Source organism: Schistocerca gregaria, chromosome 2 (assembly GCF_023897955.1).
Source record: "Schistocerca gregaria isolate iqSchGreg1 chromosome 2, iqSchGreg1.2, whole genome shotgun sequence".
NCBI lineage: Eukaryota > Metazoa > Arthropoda > Insecta > Orthoptera > Acrididae > Schistocerca > Schistocerca gregaria.
This window is the reverse complement of record NC_064921.1, coordinates 988,430,352-988,451,068: the sequence shown is the minus strand read 5'-3', so window position 1 is coordinate 988,451,068 and position 20,717 is coordinate 988,430,352. Positions and strand designations below refer to the sequence as shown.

The following is a 20,717-nucleotide window of genomic DNA, read 5'->3' as shown; positions in this document are numbered from 1 at the left end:
AACACACACATATAAAGGTTACAGAAGAGTCTTTCCTTATCCCTTCCGGTAAGTTTTGCCAGACCCGGGGTTCTGGGTGATTTTTTTGACATTCTCCCCATTTCTTAACCCTCAATAGTCCTTTTTCATCACCCCTCTTCCTTTCCCATCAATACTTCTGCCATAAGAAGAAGCCACTGGCTCCAAAAGAATAGAAATTTCCTTAACCTGCACACGTGTGTGTGTGTGTGTGTGTGTGTGTGTGTGTGTGTGTGTGGTCCTACAATATGGGGCTACACACACACACACACACACACACACACACACACACACACACACACACACACACACACACACGACTTCTGTCTCTGGTCACTGTGGCCAGGCTTAGTTATAACTGTGCCTGATGGGAGCAGCGATTGGTGTCGAGGTTTAAGGTGGAGGCCTGGAGTGAGGAGAGGGGGTAAGTGAGTGAATAGCAGGGTGGGGTGGGTGATGGTGTAGTGCAGCTTGTGGAAATGTGCAGGGATGTGGTGGGGACGGGGTAGGGCTGCTCAGTGTTGGAGTAGGTTTGGAGTGAGGGGGAGGGGTAGGAGAGAAGCGGGGGGGGGGGGGGGGGGGGAAAGGACTAATGGGTGCATTGGTGAAATGAAAGCTGTGTTGTGCTGGAGTGAGAGCAGGGACGATGACAGCTAAGTGGAGGACAGGGACTAGTGAAGGTTGAGGCCACTGTAACGTAATCTATATTGCAGGGGAGTTCCTACCTGCACAGTTCAGAAAAGCTGGCGTTGGTAGGAAGGGTTCATCTGGTACAGTCTGTGAAGCAGTTATTGAACTGAAACACATTGTGTTAGACAGTATTTTTAGCATTTGGATGCTCCAGATGTCTCTTGGCCACAGTTTCAGTGGCCATTGATGTAACAGACAGTTTGTCGTCATGGCCCTGTAGAGAGTAGCACGGTGGTTTCAGATTAGTTGGCAGATCACATCACTGCTTTCACAGATAGCCCTTTGTGATTTCCCTAAATCACTCTAGGCAAATGCCGGGATGGTTCCTCTGAAAGGGCACGGCAGACTTCCTTCCCCATCCTTCCCTAATCCGATGAGACCGATGACTACGCTGTCTGGTCTCCTTCCCCAAACCAACCAACAGATAGCCCTTTGATGGGGTAGGAGATGCCTGTGTCCAGACTGGTAGTGGTGGGAGGATATATGGGACAGGTCTTGCATCATGCTCCAGTGCAGGGATATGAGCACGAATCATGCGATTGTGGGTGAGGGTGGAGACCTTCACAGACCAAAATTACCTTCCCAACCTTGTCTAGAAACAGATCTCCTGTGCCTTGTCTCTTCAGTCATCTAGCACATCCCGCATGCCCACTGCTTGCCCACAGTCACTCCTCTTGTGACTCAGTACCACCCAGGACTGGAGTAACCGTATCACATTCTCCGACAGGGTTGCGACTGTTTTTCATGATGCCCTGAATTGAGGAATATTCTAACCACTATTCTTCCCACCCCTCCCACAGTGGTATTGTACAGCCCACCAAACCTATGCAATATCCTTGTCCATCCCTACTCCAAACCTACATCCAATCCCTTGCATCAGGGCTAATATCCCTACAGTAGAGCAAGATGAAAGACTTGTCCCATACATCCCCCCCGTCTCCCCCCCTACCTACACTAGTGTGGTTGCAGGTATCTCCCACCCCATCAAAGGCAGGGCTACTTGTGAAAGCATCATGTGATCTACAAACCCTGCAACCCCAAGGCTACTTTCTGTATGGGTATGATAACTAACAAAATGTCTGTTCACGTGGCCAAGAGGCAGCTAAACCACCCAATTGCCGAACAAGCTGCCCAACATAATGTGCTCCACTTGAATGACTGCTTCACAGCATGTGCTATCTGAATTATTCCTACCAACACTAGGTTTCTGGATTGGATAGCAGGGAATTCCTGCTGCAATATATTCTTTGTTACTGTAAACCTCCCGCCCCCCACGGCCTCACCTTTGCTAGTCCCTGTCCTCCACTTGCCTGGCCCCTTCCTGCTCCCACTGCAGCACAACACAGCCTTCTGTTCCAGCTATGCACCTGCTAGTCCTTGTTTCCTCTTCTCTCCTCCCATTCCCAGCACCCCCCCCCCCCCCCAAGCCTAGTGCTACACCTGGCAGCCCTACATCGATCCCTGCACATTCACACTAGCTGCACTACACCATCACCCACCTCACTCTGCTACTCATAACCCCCCCCCCCCCCCCCCTCCTCTCTCCTCACCCCAGGCTTCCTCCTTAAACTACACAATCAGCTTGCTGCTCCCATCAGGAATAGCTATAACTCAGTCTGTTTGCAGAAGCAAGAGACAGTGATCGTGTATGTGTCAGTTGTGCTTGTGTGTGTATTTTCTAATTCAGAAGAAGACCTTTTGGCTGTAAGCTAAAATGTGTAGCAGTCCTTTTTATTGTACTTGTCTGCAACTCGATGTTGCCTCTTTATGGTGAGTAGCTATCTGTCCTTTTCATAAGATTGTTGTTATTCTATCCTAGACTTTCCAGTGAATTACCTCTACTCTCTTGTTCAATTTTTAGCACACACAAAAACATTAGCCACAACTACTGTATTTTGTCGGTAACTTTATTATGAAATAACACTGGTATACAAATGTACTGATTATGGGAACTTATCTTACAAAATCTGTTTAACTAAAGTATTACATAATAAAAATAAATGAAAGAATGCTGTAAAACAGTGATAGATTGATTGACTGATTATACATAAACAGAGGTAAGTTAAGGTTGGAAGGAACTGGATGAGAACTACAGTATGTGTTTTATATGTTTGGAAACTTCTCTGTACTGTGGAATCTGCAACAAGGGAGGCCACTGACCAGGGTGCCATGGCACACTCACGGTCCCCAACCCCCACCCTCACCCCCCACTGCAGGTCCCAGGGTTAGAATAAGCCCGAGGTATTCCTGCCCATCGTACGAGGTGACTAAAACGATTTTCACATGTTTCGGCCTTTATGTGATGGTCCCCTGTAGGGTTTGACCTCCATTCTTCAAAATTTTCCCGAAGAGTGAGCCAATTGGGGAAGGGCACCTTACAAGGTGCATCGTGTCCATCGTGCATTGAGATCTTTAGCCCACTTTCTTGTCGTCGCATTGCAGTCCTGCCCATTATCCATCTCTTGGACGAGGACACCTTCCTGGGTGCATTTTCCACCATGCACTATGCTGTGTCGATTTCTGCGTCAACAATGACCATGGACTACTTTGCACCTAATATCCAGCTCAGTAGCCAGTCCGTTGTGATGGGGCCACCATGTACCCTGTTGGATGTAGCTCTCTGACCACACAGGGATTGCTCTGCTGATGCCTGCGCCATTAACTCCCCACGTATATCAAGGGGTAGATGTCCATCCCCCTGGTGCATTGGGACTCCCAGCAATGGCCATTCTGCCAGGTGGCCTTTGCTGCGGCTAGGTGGTTCCCGTGGGGGAGGCCCCCTGGTCGGAGTGGATGGCATCAAGGTGGATGACACGTGATGAAGCGTAGTCCATCGTCTCTTGCTGGTGGTGAAACACCAGCAGTCTCCAAGTGATCACGAGCTCAATTCAATGCACAGAAGTACGAGCCCAAATCGTCCCCTTCCTGGCCACACCATAGGAGGAACGTCAAGCTAAGGATGGCAGCGGATCTTATACGCCCCAGTAACCGTGTATGTTAGAGAGCTGATAGGGAATCTTTCATGGCAATGAAGCCGCAGTCCTCAATTTAGAGGAGGAGTTTGGGGAGATGGATGGCCACGGCTTGGCCAAAATGAGGTTTGGGTCGGTCTTGATCTAAGCAGCATCCTCTGCCCAGTCATGGGACTTACTCGCTTGTGACAAGCTGGGGGATGTTTCTGTAAGCATCACGCCCCATAAGCACTTAAATATGCTCCAGGGTATCATATTTCACAGAGACCTTCTTTTGCAGTCCGACGATCAGCTGCGTGCCAGTTTAGAGCGGCGAGTTGTACATTTCGTCCGGTGTGTCCACCAGAGTCTGAAGGATAATCAGGTTGCCACCAGTGCCTTCATCTTGGCCTTTGAGGCTGGTGCATTGTCCGATAAGGTCAAGGTGATGGTCTCCCAGTGTGATGTAAAGCCCTGTATCCCTCCCCCGATGCAGTGCTTTAAGTGCTGGAAGTTTGGCCATATATCTTCCCACTGTACTTCCAGCATCACATGCCGAGATTGCGGACACCCATGACGTCCCAATACTCCATGTGCCCTGCCTCCCATCTTTGTCATCTGCAGAGAGCCACATTCGCCTTGCTCTCCTGACTGCAGGATTCTCCAGAAAGGAAAATTGTGGAGTACAAGACCCCGGACAGACTGACCTACACTAAGGCTAAGAGAAAATTTGAACACCTGCTTCCTGTGCATATGATATCGTCTTACGTAGCTGCTACAACAGTTCTGGCACCATCAGCTCCGCCAACACCTCTGAGCTGGAAGACTACACTGCCCCCTTGATGGTTGGGGGCATTTCCCTCCCTGTTGCTCCTGCACCACCTACCTTGGGAGCACTTTCCCCCTACCCATCAGGTACACCAGTCCCCCCTTCTCAGCCAGAGAAGCGTAAGTCTTCTTCAGCTCATCTCACTCAGAAGGCGTCCCTTGGGTCACTCCATTCCCAAGTTTCTACTAGTGGGAAAGATGTCACCGGCCAGTGGCTGAATGCCCAAAAGCAACTGGTTGTAGGGCTTCATGCTTATCCTCAGTTCCAGAGACTGAGCCAGTGAACTTCCCAGCCAGGGAAACCCAAGGAGCAGTGAGAGAAATCCAAAAAGAAAACTCCTAAGACCAAGGAAATTGAGGTGGCAGCCACACCACCGCTACCTACAAGCTCTGCAGCTGAGGATGGGGTAGAGATTTTGGCATCCACTGAGGACCTAGATCTCGCCAGACCCTCAGACACAATGGATATAGATCGCTCAGGAAGTAAATCGGTGGCAGCAGGTGACTCTGGAGCGTAAACTGCCTCAATGAATGTTCCATGCCTTCCCAGTCTCACGATCACGTCATCCACCAGTGGAATTGTGGCAATTTTTTCCACCGTCTGGCTGAGCTACGGCAACTGTTAAGCTTTATACCTGCTTTTTGCATTTCCCTCCAGGAAACCTGGTTCCCAGCAATGCGGACCTCTACCCTCCATGGCTATAAGAGTTATTACAGGAACTGTAGCAACTATAATCGAGTGTCAGGAGGAGTTTGGGTTTATGTCCTAAAGTCGGTCTGTAGTGAACATGTGCCCCTTCAAACCCCTCTTGAAGCAGTGGCTCAGAATAAGGACGACACAGGAAATAAGTGTCTGCAGTGTATATCTTCCTCCAGATGGTGCAGTACTCCTGAATGTATTAGCTGCACTGATTGATCAACTCCTTAAACATGTCCTACTTTTGGGAGATTTGAACACTCATAACCCCCTTGTGCGGTGTCACTGTGCTTACTGGCCGAGGCAGAGATGACTATACTTTACTGTCTCAGTTCGACCTCTGCCTCATAATTACTGGGGCCGCCACACATTTCAGTGTGGCTCATGGTAGTTACTCGGCCATTGATTTATCGATTTGCATCCCAGGACTTCTCCCATCTATCTGCTGGAGAGCACATGATGACTTGTGTGGTAGTTTTCCCATCTTCCTGTCACTCCCCCAGCATCGTGCCCACGGACACGTACCCGGATGGGCTCTAAACAAGGCAGACTGGTAAGGTCTCATTTCTGCTGTCACCGCTGAATCTCCCACACATGGTGCCATTGACGATGTCGTTGAGCAGGTCACTGCAACAGTCGTTCTGCAGCAGAAAACACAATCCCTCATTCTTTAGGGTGCCCTGGCAAAAGACAGTTCCTTGGAGGTTACCGGAAGTCGCTGTGGCAATTAAAGGGTGTTGGCGAGCTCTACAGCAACATAAGCTGCACCCTTCCCTAGATCACCTAATAATCTTTAAGCGGCTCCGTGCCCGTGTTCGCCTGCTTAAAAAACTACGGAAACAGGAGAGGTACGTGTCGACCATCAGCTTCCATACATCAGCTTCCCAAGTCTGGACGAAGAACAGATGTCTTTTTGGGTACCAGACCCCAACAGGTGTCCCTGGTGTTAACATAAATGGCATGCTCTCTACCAACGCAAACGCTATTGCCGAGCACTTAGGTGAGCACTATGCTCGAGCCTTTGCTCTGAGAACTACCCCCCAGCCTTTCGCACTCTCAAACGGCTGTTGGAAAGGAATGTCCTCTCATTCATTGCATGCCACAGTGAACCCTTTAACATGCCATTTACAGAATGGGAGCTCCTCAGCACACTTGCGCATTGCCCTAACACAGCTCCTCGCTGGATCAGATCCACAGTCAGATGATTAAACATCTCTAGTCTGACTAAAAGTGATATATCCTCGTTATCTTCAAATGGATCTGGTGCGATGGTGTCTTTCCATCAGAATGGCGGGATAGCACCATCATTCCGGTGCTAAAACCTGGTAAAAATCCGCTTGATGCGGATAGCTACCGGCCCATCAGCCTTGCCGACGTTCTCTGTAAGCTGCTGGAACGTATGCCGTGTTGGCAGTTGGGTTGGGTCCTGGAGTCAGGTGGCCTACTGGCTCCATGTCAGGGTGGCTGTGGCTTCCGCCAGGGGCGCTCTACCACTGATAATATTGTGCCCCTCGCGTCTGCCATCCTACAGCCTTTTCCAGACGCTACCACCTGGTTGCCATCTTTTTTGACTTACGTAAAGCATACAACGCGACCTGGCAACATTATATCCTTGCTACATTGTATGAATGGGGTCTCCAGGGACCGCTCCTGATTTTTATCCAAAACTACCTTTGCTCTGTACTTTCTGTGACCAAGTTGGTGCCACCCATAGTTTCCCTCGTATTCAGGAGAATGGCATTCTGCTGGGCTCCGTTTTGAGTGTATCTCTATTTTTAATGGCCATTAACAGCCTAGCAGCAGCTGTAGGGCCATCGGTCTCCCTTTCTCTGTATGCAGATGACTTCTGCATTTCATATTGCTCCTCCAGTACTGGTGTTGCTGAGTGGTGCCTACAGGGAGCCATTCACAAGGCACAGTCAAGGGCTCTAGCTTACCGCTTCCAGTTTTCAGCCATGAAGTCGTGCGTCATGCACTTCTGTTGGCGTTGTACTGTTCATCCATAACCTGAACTTTATCTTGATGACGATTGTCAGCTTAGCTGGCAGCACCTCAATGCCCTCCGCTGCCTGAGCAACACTAACTGGGGTGCAGATCGCTCTATGCTGCTGCAGCTCTACAGAGCCCTTGTTCAATCCCTCCTTGATTATGGGAGTCTGGTTTACAGTTCTGTGGTGCCCTTAGTGTTGCATTTACTCGAGCCAGTGCACGACTGTGGCGTTCGCCTAGCAGTGGGAGCTTATAGAATGAGTCGGGTGACCAGTGTCCTGGTAGAGGCCAGATTACCTCCACTGCGAATCCGATGTGCACAACTGCTGGCCAGTTACATTGCACACATTCGTAGTTCTCCTGAGCATTCGAATTACCATCTCCTTTTCCCACCCACGGCAGTTCATCTCCCACATCGGCAGCCCAGGCCAGGGTTCATGATTGCAGATTGCGTTTGATCCCTTCTCTCCGAACTGGAGTCCTTCCCTTTACCACCTGTACTTGAGGACCATTCACATTCACCTCCATGGTGTGCACCTCAGCTGAAGCTTTGACTGGACCTTTTGCATGGCCCTAAGGACTCCGTTAACCCCATTGCTCTCTGCTGTCACTTCCTAACGATTCTTGATGTGTTCCGGGGCTCTGAAGTTGTTTACACTGTCAGCTCGATGGCTGATGGTAATGTTGGCTTCGCCTATGTCCACAGAGGCCATATTGAACAGCGTTCCTTGCACCCTGGCTGCAGTGTATTCACTGCAGAGCTTGTGGCCATATCTTGTGCACTTTGGTACATCTGTTCCTCTTCTGGTGAGTCGTTTCTGCTCTGGTCGGACTCCCTGAGCAGCTTACGATCTATTGACCAGTGCTACCCTCACCATTCTTTGGTGGTGTCCATTCAGGAGTCCATCTTTGTTCTGGAACAGCCCTGTCATTCAGAGGTGGTTGTGTGGACCCCAGGAAACGTCACAATCCCAGGCTACGAACTTGCCGACAGGCTGACCAAACAGGCTATGCGGAAACCGCTCCTGGAGATGGGCATCTCTGAAAGACCTGCGTTCTGTTTTAGGCTGCAAGGTTTTTTGACTTTGGGAGACGGAGAGGCATAACAGTATGCACAACAAAGTGCATGTCATTAAGGAGATAGTGAATGTGTGGAAGTCTTCCTTGCGGGTTTCCCACAGGGACTCTGTTGTCCTCTGCCGGTTCTGCATTGGCCATACATGGCTAACGCATGGTTACCTCCTCCGTCGCGAGGACCCACCTCAGTGTTGCTGTGGCTCACAAATGATGGTAATCGACCTCTTGCTGGACTGCCCACTTTTAGCTGCTCTGTGGCAGACTTTTAACTTTCCCAGCACCTTACCTTCGGTGTTGGGTGACAATGCCTCAACAGCAGCTTTAGTTTTACATTTTATTCTTGAGAGTGGGTTTTATCATTTCATCTGAGTTTTAGTGCATGTCCTTTGTCCCTCTGTGTCCTCCACCCTAGGGCTTTTAGAGTGGAGGTTTTAATGTGTTACAGAGTGGCTGGCTTCTCCTTTTTTATTCTCATGGTCAACCAGCCATGGTTTTTAATCTCTTCTCCCTGTTTCTTGTGTCTCTCTGTGGTTTCCTTGTCCTGTTTTGTACATTGCAGTGTTTGTTGCCCCTCTGTCGTTCTTCTGGTTCTTACTTTCTCCTGTTATTGTGCTGTACATCTTTGTTTCCTTCTTTCCCTTGAGTAGTTGTTCTACTGGAAGAAGGGACTGATGACCTTGCAGTTTGGTTCCTTTCCCTCCCCTTTCAATCCAGCCAACTAACCAACCAACCAATCTTCATGCTTGTGATCGTCTTGGTGACGTTCTGTGTCTATTACTCCTCACCAGTCTCTGAATATGGTCGGGGGATTGATTTTTCATAGGAACCTCATCCTTCAAACTGATGAGGAACTCTTGGCTAGTCTGGAGTGATGCGGCATTCATTTTGTTCAACATGCACAGAAGAAGCGTAAAGACCACTACACCAATATCAATGCCTTTATTTTGGATTTCAAGAGAGATACCTCCCAGAGGAGGTCAAGATTATGTGTTACCGATGTGACGTGAATCTGCACGTCACGCCACTCATGAGGTGCTTTTGGTTCTTGCATTTTGGGCATATGTCTTCCCACTATATGGTGGGCCATGTATTTGGCGACTGTGGACACTCACTCTGCGAGGTTCCGTCACCTGTCTGTGTAAATTGTCATAACCAACATTCTCCACACTTGCCAGATTGGCCAGCGTGCAAGAAAGAAAATAAGATACGAGAGTATAAGTCCCTGGATCGTTTTTCTTATACAGAGGCTCGTCAAAAATATGACCGACACAACCCAGTGTTAATGTCTTCTATTTTAGCCTGTGTTGCATCCTCCCCCCCTCCCCCCCAACCCCCCTCCCCCCTACCTCTTCCTTATCCCAGACTCAGCAGCCTCTCCTCTCCGTGCAGTTCCCACACCTTCCTTTCCAATTGCCACACCCCTCCCCTTCTTCAGCACATGCCAGTGGTGAGGGACGAACCCCTCCTTCTGGCGTCTCTCAGGCCGGAGGCCTGCTACCGTAACTTAGCCACGGGATGCACAGTTTGTCTCCTACCGAGCAGCCTTCCTCGTTTGGGAATAGTAGGCTTGAGCCTCCCGCTTACGTTTTACCCATTGCCAGGCGAAATTCCTAATGAACCTTGTACTGAATGGGAGCTTTTTCTGACACTGTCTTCTTCCCATGAGTCAGCTCCTGGCCCTTATTCCATCCATAACCAGATGGTTTAACTGTAATTGCCTCCAAGGTATTTTCCCCCTCTCAATGGAGAGACAGTATTGTGGTCCCTTCCTTAATCCTGGCAAGGTTCCATTGTCCCTTGATAGTTACTGGCCCATCAGCTTGACCAGTGCTCTGTGTAAGTTATTTGAATGGATGGTGGCCTGTCGGCTCATTTGAGTCCTTGAACCTCGGGACCTTTTATCTTCTTACTAGTGTGGCTTTTCGGAGGGATGGTCTGCCAGTAATCGTCTGCTTCGATTGGAAACCACAGTTCACCAGGCCTTTTCTCAGTGCTGCCATCTTGTCCCAATTTTCTTCAATCTTCCTAAGGCCTATGACACAGCTTGGTGCCGTCGCATTCTCCTTACGCTTCACGAGTGGGGTCTTCGGCACCACCTCCCGATTTTTTATTCACCAGTTCCTGTCCCACTGGTTGTTCAGAGTCTATGTTGCCACTGTTCTCAGCTCTCTGTGGATGCAGGGAATGGTTTCCACAAGGCTCATTATTAAGTGTCCTTCGTCTAATCTCTATTAATGGACTTGTGGCCTCTGCCGGACTGGTTGGTCAACACTGCTCTGTAAGTGGATGACTTCTGTATTTGGGCTTGCTCCCAATCGGGGGGCTCTGTGGAATGACAGCTCCAGGGTGCCATCTGGCACGCTTCCAGGTTTTCAATTATCTCCTCTTAATTCGAAGGATGGTCCATTCCAGTTGCCCCTTACTACAGTCCATCCTGATCCTGAGCTCTCCCTCAATGCCCAATGCCTTACTGTGGTCCCCCAGTTCTGTTTCTTGGGTCTTATTTTTGACAACAAGCTTACTTAGTGGCCCCATATCCATCATCTAAAGGTTGGAGTTTTTTGTAAACTCGATACTCATTCTTTCCTTGCCCACACCTCTTAGGTGCGGATCGTTTGACACTTAATCGGCTTTAGCGGATGTTGGTTTTGTCCTGTCTGGACTATGGCTGTCAAGTTCATGGATCAGCTGCCCCTTCCATGTTGCTTCTCTTATTCCGGGTTCACCATTTTGGCATTCATTTAGCCACTAGCCTTGTCAATAATCTTCTGGTTGATGCTGGGATCTCTCCCCTTTCAGTTCAGTGGTCCCAGCTCGTGCTTTCGTATGCCATCACTATCAGCTCTTCCTCTGCTCACCATTGCAATTCTATTCCTTTTATGGCTTCAGGCCATTGCCCACCCACTGTCTGCCCTCGACTGGGTTTACCAGATTGGCTGCGCCTCCCTTCTCTCTGCTATAACTTCCATTTGCCCTCCTTGTCCTCTCCTGACCACCCCTCCCATGATTAGTTCCTGTCACAGATTCAGATGGATCTTTTGTAGGGATTGAAAGCCTCCATTGCTCCAGTGGTGTTCCATTGTTTGTTCCAAACACTTTTTATATCAATTTAGGATGCCATTGCTTTTTACACCAATGGCTCTAAATCCACTGATCATGCCTTCCAGTGGCACAGAACACCATTTCTTGTCTGCCATGTGTGGGGTGTTTACTGTGGAATTGATGGCCATCTATCAGGCCTCACTTGAGTTTTGTTACATGTGGACTCAATGAATGGCCTTCGGGCTATTGCTCGGTGATTTTCCTGCCACCCCTTGGTCTCTGCCATCCACGACCTTCTTATTGATTTTGGTGATGCTGCTAGTTTGGTTGATTTCGTGTGGGTTCATAGCTACATAGGTATCCCAGGCAATGGATTTGCTGATCATCTGGCTGGCAGGCGGGAGGGGGAGAACGACCACCTAACCCCCCCCCCCCCCCCACCAACTATTATCTTATGGGGCGGATTTATGTCTTTATATCAAGTCCCTTTTTGCTCAATCATGGTCTGGCTCTTGGGAGGCCACCCCCCCTTTTATAGTAAACTGTGCACTATCATGGAGACTCTCACAATGTGGCACCCTTACCTCCGCCTCTCCTGAGTTAAGTCCCATAGTGCTCAGGGCCTCTCCTGACTGAAATCTACCATCCTCTGCTGTCTTTGTATTGGCTGACCCATGGTTTTTTATTCTGCAATCAGCTCCCTCCCCCCGTCTCTGCCCCTCCTTGTAGTTGCATGGCTCCACTGACGGTGACCTGTGTTTTGCTGGACTTTTACACTAAATGTGCCCTCCCACCTTCCTTGTCTCAGGTGTTTGTGAACAATACACCTGTCCTCAGTTTTCTTCATGAAAGTGGCTTGTACCCTCAGTCATTGAATCTTCCTCTGGAATTATTCCCTCAGTCAGGCTTTGGTTATGGAGGCCTTGACCTTGCCTCCACACCAGCTGGGTTCTACCCACCTGTTATGTACATTTTTACATTTTTGTCTAGTCCATTGTGCTGTTTTGTTTCTCCTTTTCTTTTGTCTTCAACCCCTGTGTTGCCCCTGTTGTATCGTGATAATGGTATGGTATGGGTGTTGGGAGAGGTCGGTGGGGTGCCCCACTGCACGTAATGTTTCTGCGGCACCTCTGCTTTCCCTGTTTTCACCCACCCCCCTCCTATTCTTTCCTCTTCCTTCTGCCCTGACATTCCTTTGCCCTCTTTGTTTGCGTAATGACTGGGCTGTGTTGTTTCTGTTGTTTCTCACTTGCTTTCTGCCTCCCTAGATCATGGGACTGATGACCTCACAGTTTGGTCCTCTCCCCCAAATCAACCAACTAGCTAGTTGGGGTACTCAGAGGAGGGTGCTTGCTGTGTTCCTTGCCACCTAAATACCAGATCATAAAGAGCAACGAAGACCATCCATGTGGAATTGCTTGTGCATGAAGAGGTTGATCATGACAATTTTTTGTCATACATCATCACAGGCAGTGAAACATGGGTTGATCACTTCTAACCAGAGACAAAATGGCAATGCATGGAGTGGTGCCAGCCACCTCTCCTCTGAAGAAAAAGTTCAAAGCCTCAGCCTCAGATGGTAAAGTCGTGGCGATAGTCTTCTGGGACTCAAACTGGGTAAATAAATGTAAATGTTGTGTGACTAGGGCCTCCTGTCGGGTAGATAGTTCGCCGGGTACAAGTCTTTCGAGTTGACGTCACTTTGCTGACTTGCACGTCGATGGGAATGAAATGATGATTATAACAACACAACCCCCAGTCCCTGAGCAGAGAAAATCTCCGACCGAGCCGGGAATTGAATCCGAGCCCTTAGGATTGACATTCTGTCGCACTGACCACTCAGCTAAAGGGGGCGGACTCTGACTGGGTTATTCTGTTTGATGTCTGCCCTCATGGTGCAATGATCCGCTCAGAAGTTTAGATGCTACCCTCAGGAAATTGAAGAAATTATTTCAGTGTATTCCTTGCTACAAAAATGCAAAAATTTCTCCTTCTTTATGACAATGCAAGGCCTCCCTCATGCAAGTCTGCGCACCCCAGAGGAGCTCACAAAATAAATGAAAAGGACCAGTTTGCTTTTGTTCTACATTACTACTTCAGACATTTAATGAATATTGTCACCGAAGAAGTTACGATGTTTGTAAACAACACTGGAAGAAAAATTACACTCTAGATTTAAGGAGAGACATACAGTAACATCTTCTACAGTGTGGTGGTAATGCAATGAAAAAGTAAAAAAATTGAGCACTAAATAAATAAAAATGGACTAAGTAAAAAATTGAACACTAAATAAATAAAATTGGAGTAGTCAAGAAAAACTTTAACACAAAATAGAAACAGTATGCCTACATAACAGTTTTTATTAATAAACAAATAAAATAAAATAAAATTAGTGCTTGACAAGGTTACTTCAGGAGATATAAAACATGGAGAGTGATGCACAAACCAATTAAAAGAAACAATTATCAAAGTAATTACAGAATACATAAGGAACTTAAACAATATCAATAAGATAAGCAGAAATAAGTAAATAAATAAATGCAGGAAAATGGATGAGTTTGAGGGAACATACAGTAAAAGCAGTCTTTGAGAGTGTGGTGGTACTGCAATTTTAAAAGTTAAAAAGGCTGAACAATACTCAAATACAAAAAGGAGCAAACAGGAAACATTAACATTATATTCAAAACTGTGGCTATGTAACAGTTTGCATTAAATAAATGAACCAAGTAAAATATAAACATTATTTGACGAGACAAGAACATGGGCAGTAAGAGGCATTGAACATGGGCAGTAAGACAAGTACCAGTTCAATTAAAGCCTTAACAACTGAAACTAAAGTCTTTATGGAATACGTATATAACTTCAATAAAATAAAAGAACTTAATGAATACAGGAAAATGGGAATATGTAGGAACAGACAGTGTGGGAAGTAATGAACAACAGAGATGATTATATGAAGATTAGGAGAGGGAAGTGTTGAGCTGCGTCTAGTCATTTAGGATTAGATCTGGACTGTGGGCTAGACGTTTGTTAATTTCCAGGGCTTCCAGCAGGTTGAGTTTATGACCTTTGTTTGTAAGTGAAGTACATGGAACACTGGCTTGCAGTTGTGACCCTCATTCAGTACACGCTCAGCAAATGCGGAGTCAGAATTCTGCAACCTCCAGCTGTGTTCATGTTCAGCCAGCCTAGTTGCTATGTCTCTGCCCGACTGACCAATGTAAAACTTGTCTCAACCGGAACAGGTAATTTTGTATACCCCACTGTCGGCTAATAACTGGATCTTATCTTTGCTATTGAAAATACTCTGGGCTGTCATGTTCTTAACATAGTTGGAAAACCTTTACTTGCAGGCTTTCAGTGCTTTGGCTACAAACTGTGATGCCTCTCTTAGATATTGTAGTGCACACCATTTCTTGCAGACGGTGGTTGGGGAAGCAGATGGGGCATAGAGGAGGGGTATAATTTTGTTTTTGTTTCCTGAGCAAGATGTTGTTAGTAAGAACTAGACTGTAGCCATTGGCTGTGGCAATAAATTTTATTGTATCTAACTTTGTTATAAAATCATATCTGGACGTGGGGACGGATACGAGATGGTGTACCATTAAGTGCAAAGCTGCATGTTTGAGAGATATGGGGTGTTGTGAGCAAGAAGGTATTTTTAAATAATGTGTGTGTGTGTGTGTGTACTGTTGTTCAATGGTGAGATCTAAGAAGTTTATGGATTTGTTGCTAATCCTGATTGTGAACTGAATGTTTTTATGTTGACTGTCTAGGTTTTTCAAAAAATGTGTTGAGTTGTCTTGTAGTAGCAGTCCACATACATAGGACAACATCCACATATCTAAACCAGTATTTGATATTTGCTCTCAAAGGTTCTGTTTTTAGAAAACTTTGTTCAAAATGATCCATAAATATTTCAGCCAACACCCAAAGCTAAGCCGTATAATTGTTTATAAAGAGTCCCTTGGAACTAGAAATAGTTCTGTGCCAAGCATGTCTGAGTCATTCAATTCCACATGATTGACTTTAGACTTGTGCATCAGCTCTGTCAGAGTATCAATGCATTCCACCACTGGTATGTTGTTATAATGTTGTACTACCAAGAACTGACAGGAGATTCAGTTAATATGAGTTCACAAAACTTCAGTGGACTGTTCTTTCTCATCCTCTCTACAGCCTGGATCTCGCACCTTCCAACTTCCATCTGTCTGGCCCTATGGAGGATGCATTCCACAGGAAGCAAAATTTGGATGATGAGGAGTTTATTGATGCTGCAGGACATTGGCTCTGATGCTGACCACTTGAGTGGTACCATGAGAGCATAAAGGTCCTCCCTTTAATGTGGCATAAGGCCATCACATTGAATGAAAATTATGTTGAAAAAAATAAAGTTTTGTAGCCACAAAAGTGGGGAATAATATGGTGTATTGGAATCTTGAATGAAACCAACCTGCTTTCAGAAAAAAGTGTTGCATTACTTGTTTAACACTCCCTGTAATGAGACACCTTAGTAATTATTAGTTTTTCTTTTGTATTGTCCTTTTTGTGGAGTAGGTGAAAGAGCTCACATCCCATTCCTGAGAGGTTTTCTGTGTAACTCACATTTCTGTGAGATTCTTATGAATTTTATTCGTGGTGTTTCGATTTTTAAGTTTCCAGATCTCGGCAATAATACCATCTTTCTGGAGGCTCTGTTGTTTTTAAGTTGTTTTAGAATCTCCTCTGCTTCTGTGATTGTGAGGAGTTTTGAATCCATATTTGGTACGGTTTTTTGTAAAGTTTAATTTATATTTAAGCTTCTTGCAGTTGAGGACTTTATCAAACTATTTTTAAGAGTTTTCCAATTTTCTGTAGTATTTGCTGCTAGATATCAATCTGCTCTTTTGAAGCCAGTATTTGGGGGCTGATAACACTTAATGTTTCCTGAAATTCTGTAGAAATTTCTCGTCATCTCCTTGAATTTTTCCTCGATTTCATTTAATGTACTTTTGTTCTATTCTCTTTTCATCATTTTGATATCTATTAAGGATTGTTTCTGAACTTTGTTGAAATCCTGCGGTGCTTGTTCTTCTGTTACTGCTAAACTTCTTCCATGCATCGATTTTTTGTTCAGTGGTCTGATTGCATGTTCATTCCACCATATATGTTTTTGTTTCCTGAGAAGTTGACACCAATGCATTGCCTTCTGAACAGTTGTCTTTTCGAGATCTGCCCAATTTTTGCATTTTATTTTGATTAATTTCTGAAATAATTTTGTCTTCATTTATTTTCAAATATTCTAGCCCCATCTTATAATTGTGTTCTGTATTGTGGGATTGGTCTAATCGTTACTTGTAATAAGCGATGCTCAGACTCGAAGAATCCTTTGCAGGTTCTCACATTCAAAATGTATCTTGTATTTTACTTTTTTTTTTGCGACCTGATCAATTTATATTCTTCCCTTGTGCTTTTGGTTCTTTTCCATCATTTTAGTTTTCTTCTTGAATTTTGAAATTGTGTTACCATAATTTTTAAGTTAAAAGTTTGACAATAATGTACAAGATATTCTCCATTCTTGTCCGTGCAATGTTGTTTATGGGCATGTGATTCAATTGTACTTTCGCTTTTTGCCTAATTGTGCACTGAAGTCTCCTAATGCAATTTTAACATCTGTTTCTGGTATTTTGTTTGTTATTTTTTCCAAGTCTTCTAAAAAAAAGTCTCATACTTGTCTTATTGCTTTCTGTTGTGATCAATTGTTTGTGTGAGTGCATTGGTAACCATGCTTCTTTTGTTTCCTGATTGGAAGGTTATTGTGAAGATCCTTTCTGACATTGAGCTGAACTCTGGGATGTTGGCTGTGACTGATTTGTGTACAGCAAATCCTGTGTCAAACATTGTTGGTGTTCCCCTTCTGACTGCAGGTTTTCTTTTGTGTGTCTCGTTTTCTTTGTTGAAGTAGTTTTTATCTGTGAAGCATGTCTCTTTTACAGTGAGGATTTTGATGTGAAGTTTATGCAGTCCATTCACAAGCTGTTTAAATTTGCCTAGTTTTACCAGTTTATTTGCATTATATGCCAATCCAGTGTCTTCAAAATGGTTTTGAGAAACCCTGAATCTTCTCCTTTTCATGATGTTCGTGGTACCCCAGAATCCACTGGTCAGAAAAGTCCAACACATTTACTGCCACTCTTGTTAGTTGATTTCTTTCCTGTTGCTCCGTCATGCTTATTTGAAGTTGAAAGCAGCTGTGGTGATCTTTGTTGGAGATCACGAATGTTAGAGACTTGATTGTTGAGATTAGATCATACACTCCTGGAAATTGAAATAAGAACACCGTGAATCCCTTGTCCCTGGAAGGGGAAACTTTATTGACACATTCCTGGGGTCAGATACATCACATGATCACACTGACAGAACCACAGGCACATAGACACAGGCAACAGAGCATGCACAATGTCGGCATTAGTACAGTGTGTATCCACCTTTCGCAGCAATGCAGGCTGCTATTCTCCCATGGAGACGATCTTAGAGATGCTGGATGTAGTCCTGTGGAACGGCTTGCCATGCCATTTCCACCTGGCACCTCAGTTGGACCAGCGTTCCTGCTGGACGTGCAGACCGCGTGAGACGACGCTTCATCCAGTCCCAAACATGCTCAATGGGGGACAGATCCGGAGATCTTGCTGGCCAGGGTAGTTGACTTACACCTTCTAGAGCACGTTGGGTGGCACGGGATACATGCGGACGTGCATTGTCCTGTTGGAACAGCAAGTTCCCTTGCCGGTCTAGGAATGGTAGAACAATGGGTTCAATGACGGTTTGGATGTACCGTGCACTATTCAGTGTCCCCTCGACGATCACCAGAGGTGTACGGCCAGTGTAGGAGATCGCTCCCCACATCATGATGCCGGGTGTTGGTCCTGTGTGCCTCGGTCATATGCAGTCCTGATTGTGGCACTCACCTGTACGGCGCCAAATACGCATACGACCATCATTGGCACCAAGGCAGAAGCGACTCTCATCACTGAAGACGACACGTCTCCATTCGTCCCTCCATTCACGCCTGTCGCGACACCACTGGAGGCGGGCTGCACGATGTTGGGGCGTGAGCGGAGGACGGCCTAACGGTGTCCGGGACCATAGTCCAGCTTCATGGAGACGGTTGCGAATGGTCCTCGCCGATACCCCAGGAGCAACAGTGTCCCTAATTTGCTGGGAAGTGGCAGTACGGTCCCCTACGGCACTGCGTAGGATCCTACGGTCTTGGCGTGCATCCGTGCGTCGCTGCGGTCCGGTCCCTGGTCGACGGGCACGTGCACCTTCCGCCGACCACTGGCAACAACATCGATGTATTGTGGAGACCTCACGCCCCACGTGTTGAGCAATTCGGCGGTACGTCCACCCGGCCTCCCGCATGCCCACTATACGCCCTCGCTCAAAGTCCGTCAACTGCACGTACGGTTCACGTCCACGCTGTCGCGGCATGCTACCAGTGTTAAAGACTGCGATGGAGCTCCGTATGCCACGGCAAACTGGCTGACACTGACGACAGCGGTGCACAAATGCTGCGCAGCTAGCGCCATTCGACGGCCAGCACCACGGTTCCTGGTGTGTCCGCTGTGCCGTGCGTGTGATCATTGCTTGTACAGCCCTCTCGCAGTGTCCAGAGCAAGTATGGTGGGTCTGACACACCGGTGTCAATGTGTTCTTTTTTCCATTTCCAGGGGTGTATTTGTGAACAGATGCTGACCACTAGCTACTGGATGTCAGACAGACATATTGGGATTAGGTTTGTGTTAGTATGGGTATTTTATTTCCCCAGTACCACCCATATTATAACATTTTTACAAAAGGAATTGACAACTCTGTAAAGTTAAATGCTGTACTATGTTATCAACAAAGTGTTAAAATGTGCAGCACAGGTTTTGTAGTTGACAGTGTGTATTCATTCTTGAGATGAAACTGCATTGATTTGAACCATTAACAAACCAGTTACCTGTTAACAAAACTTGGCACAATGAAATTGCAAAGATGTGCATTTTGTTTAAAAGGGTGGTAGTTATGGCATAATTCAGTTGGACCTAAATGCAAAATGACCTATTATGCAACAGAAAAAGGCTTACAAAATATTTGATGAGTGCAATTGATCTGTATATAGTGTTCATTTTCCCAGTAAATTTGTTGAATTTTCAGAAAGCTCAACTTACATTGTTTCTTTCAGGGCAGTGAACTAGCAGAGCTGACAAAAGAATGCCAGAACAAGATATGGGAGCGAACATTGAATATGATAAGTGATCAAAACATGACACAGCTTGCAAAGGACTATTGTTCAAGCCAGTTGATAGAGAGCCTTGGTTGTCAGCCTTCATCATCAGTTGTGGGTAATATATTAGCCTGTATGATTGATAAAAGGGAAAAGATAGAAGAAGATAAATGTCATACATTTGTTCAGCGTATGGAATGGATTGCTTTTAGTGACTTCAGAATGATGCCAGCATTTTATAAAGAGTGTAGTGGAGATGTGAAAACTTTTCAGTGTGGACGGCTTCATACAAATGAGGTAATCATCATTGTATATAACTCTCTTACTCCATTTTCTCCATAAAAGAATGGAACTTCGACAGTGAACTCACGGTCTTATTTATTTATTTGTGTATTTATTATAATTTAAGCAAATCAACATGATGTTTTAATGCACTTCTTATTTCTTCTTTCTTGTCATAAAAAATGATGGCTGTTATCTTCTTTAGATTACAGGAGACATACATTGGGGTGATGTGGAAAATATTCTGTTAGCTTGGAGCTCTAAGAAATGGAAAGCCTTATAATGCTCAGCATCCAACAGCAGTATTCCTTGTAGATACCCAATGATTGTCATAAAAAGAGTAGCACCCAGAAGCACAAAGCAGATTTCACTCATTGTTAGTACTACACACATGAAATGATTACATTTCCAGCTTTGAAGGAGCAACATCTATTATGCTACGCAGCCACAAATCGTACCTGTTAGTATGGCATCATGCCCACATGGTTGTGAATGTGTGTGTCCAGACATCACATTGTGGAGTTGTGTAGGTCTTGGATGTGATTCTGTGACACTCCATCCCATTCTATTTGCACACGAGTGCACAGTTCCTACATATTGATAGTCGGGGGTTGAATCCTGATGACATGCTCAACGGTGGTCCCCACATTCTCAGTTGGGGAGAAATTGGGTGATGCGGTTGGCTTTGGCAGTGTGTCCACAGCAGCTATGTATGCTGAGGAAGTGGCTGCAGAATGATGACGAGTGTTGTCCTGTCGAAATAGGGCATGGGAATGGGCATTCTCGAATGGCAGAGCCATCAGCTACCTCCTCTATGTACCATGTGGCTCTCATGTAAGAACACTTGACCGTTAAAGGTCACCACAGAATACTGCTCCACACACCATCACCTGAG

At 46.0% G+C, this 20,717-nt stretch overlaps 1 protein-coding gene across 1 annotated transcript in view; it reads left to right on the top strand.

Moving 5' to 3' along the window:
- The window catches only part of LOC126335480 (Golgi apparatus protein 1), a 130,443-nt gene that overhangs the window by 8,716 nt on the left and 101,010 nt on the right, over nucleotides 1-20,717 (top strand). Inside the window, exon 2 of the mRNA XM_049998799.1 lies at nucleotides 19,499-19,837. Coding sequence (XP_049854756.1) covers nucleotides 19,499-19,837 — 339 coding nt within the window. The remainder of the gene's footprint in view (nucleotides 1-19,498; nucleotides 19,838-20,717) is intronic.